This window comes from Solea solea, chromosome 21 (assembly GCF_958295425.1).
Source record: "Solea solea chromosome 21, fSolSol10.1, whole genome shotgun sequence".
NCBI lineage: Eukaryota > Metazoa > Chordata > Actinopteri > Pleuronectiformes > Soleidae > Solea > Solea solea.
This window is the reverse complement of record NC_081154.1, coordinates 19,774,951-19,780,590: the sequence shown is the minus strand read 5'-3', so window position 1 is coordinate 19,780,590 and position 5,640 is coordinate 19,774,951. Positions and strand designations below refer to the sequence as shown.

The 5,640-nt window shown below is 45.5% G+C and overlaps 1 protein-coding gene across 3 annotated transcripts; it reads left to right on the top strand.

The window, feature by feature from the left end:
* The first annotated feature begins 1,144 nt into the window (after positions 1-1,144).
* On the top strand, positions 1,145-4,713 carry chmp6b (charged multivesicular body protein 6b). Of its 3 annotated transcripts, XM_058621997.1 has the most exons (9): positions 1,145-1,509; positions 1,895-2,004; positions 2,212-2,299; positions 2,390-2,476; positions 2,567-2,632; positions 2,731-2,811; positions 2,910-2,973; positions 3,321-3,417; positions 3,617-3,629. In XM_058621997.1, exons 1-8 carry the CDS (start codon positions 1,447-1,449, stop codon positions 3,368-3,370), a joined length of 609 nt encoding a protein of 202 aa, XP_058477980.1. In that variant the 5' UTR covers positions 1,145-1,446; the 3' UTR covers positions 3,371-3,417; positions 3,617-3,629. The 3 variants fall into 3 exon arrangements, with proteins under 3 accessions (XP_058477980.1, XP_058477979.1, XP_058477978.1); XM_058621996.1 differs by lacking the exon at positions 3,617-3,629 and having other exon boundaries at positions 1,146-1,509; positions 3,321-3,453; XM_058621995.1 differs by lacking the exons at positions 1,145-1,509; positions 1,895-2,004 and having other exon boundaries at positions 2,245-2,299; positions 3,321-4,713.
* Positions 4,714-5,640: the final 927 nt, after the last annotated feature.

Genomic DNA, 5,640 nt, shown 5'->3' with positions numbered 1-5,640 from the left:
TATATAAATATATATATATTAATTTGCTCTTTGGTATGTATTACATTGTTTACACGTGTTTGTGTGTGTTCCTGTTTTGTTTTGAATGTGACCGTAAACAAGCTTTGCTGTGTCAAAAATGCGACATCACGTGTTTTTATTTATGAAACGTTTGTGTTTGTGTGCGACATCCGTGTGAAGCGTGTGAGTTTGTCACGTTCCCTAAAAATAATAATATTCATAATGAAATAACGTGTTTTTTTTGCACATTTGTCCCCCACACTTCCAAAATAAAAGCATCAGTTGAAAACACTTCACACATGGAGGACGACGTCAGCGACTGGTGCCGGTTTCCTTTTTTGTTCTTTTGTTCTTGGACAGTTGTATTATGGTCTGTGCACTGCTTTGATTCTTGGAATACTGTGTGTTTTCCCTCCTGTCACTGAGCTGTGGGACTGTGACGTCCTCATGAATAAATGTTCCTCTAAAAATAATCATTCAGTTATATCTCCTCAAGTTATTTTATCTCAGATAAAAATGGTTGTAAATTCACGACTGTTTCTTTTTTACGTCACTGGAACGCTTTCTTTCTTTCTTCTGTTGTGTTGATGTTTGTTAAAAGGCCACAACACCCTTAAAATATACTGGGTTTTTTTGGACTAATTTCCAGAGATGAATGTGTTATTTGATCATCGAGCGGTGGAGCTGAGACACTTGTCTCACGCTCACAACAACAGAGGAAGCTGGGATTGAAAGAAATGAATAAAACTGACAACAATTTCGATGTCAAAGTCACTTCCTTCAAAGAAAATAAAAGCCCTACACTGCTCTTTACTGTGTTTGTCATTTATTTTATTAAACTGGTCTAATTGAATCCATCTCTGTATCAGAATGTGCACTAAACAAACACTGCAGCATCATAAGGATTTTAAGTTTATTCTTCAACTGCGGTTTGCTGCGCGTGTCTGTAGGGGGCGCTGTGGTCCCACCAGAAAAGATCTTCACCAACCACCAATCGAACCCGGGCGGTGAAACGTTCCAACACCAGCCCATGATTGTTCTTTCATTTCACTCAATTATTTTGTAAGCATCACCGGAAGTGTTCGAATGTCTCATGTTGCACTTTGTGCTGCGGCCACAGAGGGGCGCTGTCCACCTGTGACTCGACAAACTACTGATTTCTTTTCCCTTTTTCAGGCACATTTTTATTGACAATTGACAACAAGTGACGTCACTCTATCGTCTAAATATTTGACGTGTTTATTAAAGTCAAATCCAGGCGCGTGCTCCTTTTAATGACGTCTGTTTTCAGCGCTTTTGACTGTTGTCGGCTTCCGTCCTTGTTGTCGCGGGTGTGGACAGTCAGTGAAGACAGGAGCGGAGCAGACGCTGCCTCTGAAGTTGGTGAACCCGCAGAAAACGCGTCGTAGTTCCGGTGGTGAATTGTGGCTGTGATGCTTTGTCACGATGGGAAACATTTTTGGAAAAAAGAAACAAACGCGCGTGACGGAACAAGACAAAGCCGTTCTGGTGAGTGTTGTAAGCTAGCTCGCTAACATTAGCTCTTGGCTAACCAGACCTCCTCTAGAAAAGTGTCATTTCAACAAATAATGGTCTCCAGTAATATTAAAAACACAGCATAAACTACATTACTTCACTCAGTGGCACTTCTAATGACACTTTCTTAAATTCGGCAGGAGTTTTTGCACTTTAATATGTTCTTATGTGGATTAACTTGATGATACTTTGACCTGTAATCAGTGTTCGGCCAAGTCTTTAGTAATAAGTAGTTAAAAATAACCAGTGAAACTAAAGCTCAGCTGTTTTTACACACGAGTCGTATCTTAAGTTGTTTATTTGTTTACGTTTGTAGTGGAACATTTTAAGTGTGTGTGTGTGTGTGACTTTTTTGCAGCAACTGAAACAACAGAGAGATAAACTGCGACAATATCAGAAGAAGATCAACATTCAGCTGAGCAAAGAGAGAGTTTTAGCCAAACAGCTGCTGAAAGATGGAAAGAAAGAGTGAGTTTATGTGTTTCTCTGCTGTCACGCGCGTCAAACGTCATGTTCAAACATCATCTGCACAGTTTGGATTCCACTGAATGTGTGTGTGTCTCTGTTGTGTCTCTTTGTGTCTCTGTTGACATCGACTTAAATCAAAGTCCTTATGTGTGTGTGTTACATGATGTTGTTGTCGTCGTTGACATGAAGTTGTGATCCATGTTTCAGAAAAGCTCTCCTCCTGCTGAAGAAGAAACGTTACCAGGACAAACTCCTGGACAAGACTGAGACCCAGATCAGTAACCTGGAGCGTCTGGTGAGTTCACTGCTGCCACCATGTGGAGCGCAGCAGAACTGCAGCAGAACTGCAGCAGCGTTAACGTGAAACGTGTTGTTGTGGTTTCAGGTTCAGGACCTGGAGTTTGCACAGATTGAGAAGAAAGTTATCGATGGTTTGAAGGTTGGAAATGAATGTTTGAAGAAGATGCATGAGGTGGGTGACCTTTGACCTTTGACCTGTGATCTGGTTACTGATGAATCTGGTTAGCGCTCTGGTTAATGTCTCCCTCTCGCTCCGTCTCAGGCGATGTCCATTGAAGAAGTCGAGCGTATCATGGATGAAACTCAGGACGCCATTGAATATCAGCGGGTGATTTTTTTTACAGTTTCCTGTTGAAGTTTGTTTATTTGTTTATTTGTTTATTTGTTTTTTGTCTTTGAACGACAAATGTTTGTGTTTTCTCGCAGCAAATTGACGACATGCTCGCGGGGTCTCTGTCTCAGGAGGACGAAGACGCTGTCCTGGCCGAGCTGGACGCCATTACTCAGGTCAGAGAGGTCATCAGTGACCACAGGTCCTCCTCCTTCTCTTTGCTCCTCCCCTCTCTCTTTGTGTGACTTCATCTGTTTTTTTAAATCATTTTTAGGGAGACTTGGATCTTCCTGAGATTCCTGCAGACGAGCTTCCTGATGTTCCAGAGCAGAAGCCAGGTGTGTGTGTCTGTGTGTGTGTCTGTGTCTGTGTGTGTCTGTGTGTCTGTGTGTATGTGTATGTCAGAATGAGTGACACCTTGTGGTGTTGGTTCATGCACAGGGCTTGTGTGGGGTCTTTGGGGGCGGAGCTTGTAGTCAGGCTGCTAGCTGAGGCTCCACCCCCAAAGAAAGTCTCCTGTTGGAATGTTGACAAACAGGAAGTGAGTCAGGAAACACTGAAGACGAGCGTTACTTTGAATTATGTTACAGTTACCATCTCTCTCTCTCTCTCACTCACTCACTCACTCACTCACTCAAGTCTGAATAAGAAACTGCTGATCAGCTGATCTGTGTTTGTGTTTCAGAGAGAGAACGTTCCAGGAAGAAAGCAGAGCGAGAGCTGCTGGCTGTATGAGAACATCAGCTCCTCCATCAGCTGCTCCATCAGCTCCTCCATCAGCTCCTCCATCAGCTCCTCCATCAGCTGCTCCTCAGCTCCTCCATCAGCTCCTCCATCAGCTGCTCCTCAGCTCCTCCATCAGCTCCTCCATCAGCTGCTCCTCAGCTCCTCCATCAGCTCCTCCATCAGCTGCTCCTCAGCTCCTCCATCAGCTGCTCCTCAGCTCCTCCATCAGCTGCTCCATCAGCTCCTCCATCAGCTGCTCCTCAGCTCCTCCATCAGCTCCTCCATCAGCTGCTCCTCAGCTCCTCCATCAGCTGCTCCATCAGCTGCTCCATCAGCTCCTCCATCAGCTCCTCCATCAGCTCCTCCATCAGCTCCTCCATCAGCTGCTCCATCAGCTGCTCCATCAGCTGCTCCATCAGCTCCTCCATCAGCTCCTCCATCAGCTGCTCCTCAGCTCCTCCATCAGCTGCTCCATCAGCTGCTCCATCAGCTGCTCCTCAGCCGCTCCTCAGCTCCTCCATCAGCTGCTCCTCAGCTCCTCCATCAGCTGCTCCATCAGCTGCTCCATCAGCTGCTCCATCAGCTGCTCCCTCAGCTCCTCCCTCAGCTCCTCCATCAGCTGCTCCATCAGCTGCTCCATCAGCACCTCCTCCTCCTCGGCTGTTGCAGACGACTCATGAAGGACTGAAGTAAACATGAATTTTAATAAAGGCGTAGTTGAGGTTCTGACACGCACACACACATACACACACACGCACACACACATACACACACACACACACACACACACACACACACACACACACACACACACACACACATAATCACAGGGTTCTCAAACCGTGCTCAACATCACTGGAATCAAGGACTTTTCCAGGACCAGTTCCCTTCAATTCAAGGACCCAATGTGCTGACACAGCTGAAGATCGGTGGCGGGCGACTTCCCTGCAGTCAGAGCTGTGAGCAGCAGGGGGCGCTCACACCACCTGAACTATCCCTTTAATGATCTCTCCATATGTTTACCAAGAAATCAGTGTACACACGATCCACACCACGTCTTTCACACACACACACACACACACACACACGTGTCATCACGTGATCGATTGTTTCCTTTTTTAAAAACATTTGTTTAAATCTTAAAATTAAAAAAGTGAGTAAGGCTGCTGTTCACACACTGACCACTGGGTGGCAGCAGGTCAGACGCTTCATGGACATTAACGTTGATTCTTTTCATGATGAAATGACGTTGATACGTTTGTGTAATAATTGATCAGTTATTTTATGATCGTTAAACCATAAAAAAAACATTTAAAATGACAGTAACAACAAAATAAAATGATGATGAATTATTCACTTCAGTATTTACTGGTTCTGGTTCTGGTTCCACGCGGAACCAGAGCTCCATCTCCATCCGTCAGAACCATGACGTTGTTCTAGCAACTGGGTCTATTTTAAATGTGGGCGTGTCCAAATCCTATAGGCCTGTGATATAATCTGAGATTTAAAACTGGTTTATGATTCTGAAAAAAGAACTGAACGTCCAGAGTCTTCTTCAGTCCACTTCAGTCCACTTCACTTCACTGTCCTCGCGCTGAATGGACTGTGGGAGTGGGCGGAGCCGCGCGCGCACACACACACACACACAGAAATGATGAGTCATAGAAGAGGAGGACGAAGGCGAGTGGGAGGCACGACACTGCAGGTGTGTGTGTATGTGTGTGTGTGAGGGAGAGAGAGCATGTGTGTGTGTGTGTGTATGTGTGAGGGAGAGAGCATGTGTGTGTGTGTGTGCGTGTGTGAGGGAGAGAGAGCGTGTGTGTGTGTGTGAGGGAGAGAGCAGGTGTGTGTGTGCGTGTGTGAGGGAGAGAGCAGGTGTGTGTGTGCGTGTGTGAGGGAGAGAGCAGGTGTGTGTGTGTGTGTGAGGGAGAGAGCGTGTGTGTGTGTGTGTGTGTGTGTGAGTGTGACTCCTCCACCTTTCACTAACTAACCAGAACAGTTTTAAGTCTGATAATAAATAACCGTCACACGATCACGTGTTTATCTCACTGTTCCACCAGGTGAGTGAAGTGTGTAACCCACTCACTCTCACACACCAAACCTCATTCAGAAAATCAGTGATTTTAACATCAGTTGTTGATCCACTGCTGCCTCCATCACTAACTTCTAATGTCTGATTTTAATGAATTCGGCATTTGAAATATTTGTGGGAAACCCGTGGCCAAGTGGAAAGGGAACTTGGCTTGTACCCGGAAGGTCGGCAGTTCAAGTCCCCACCA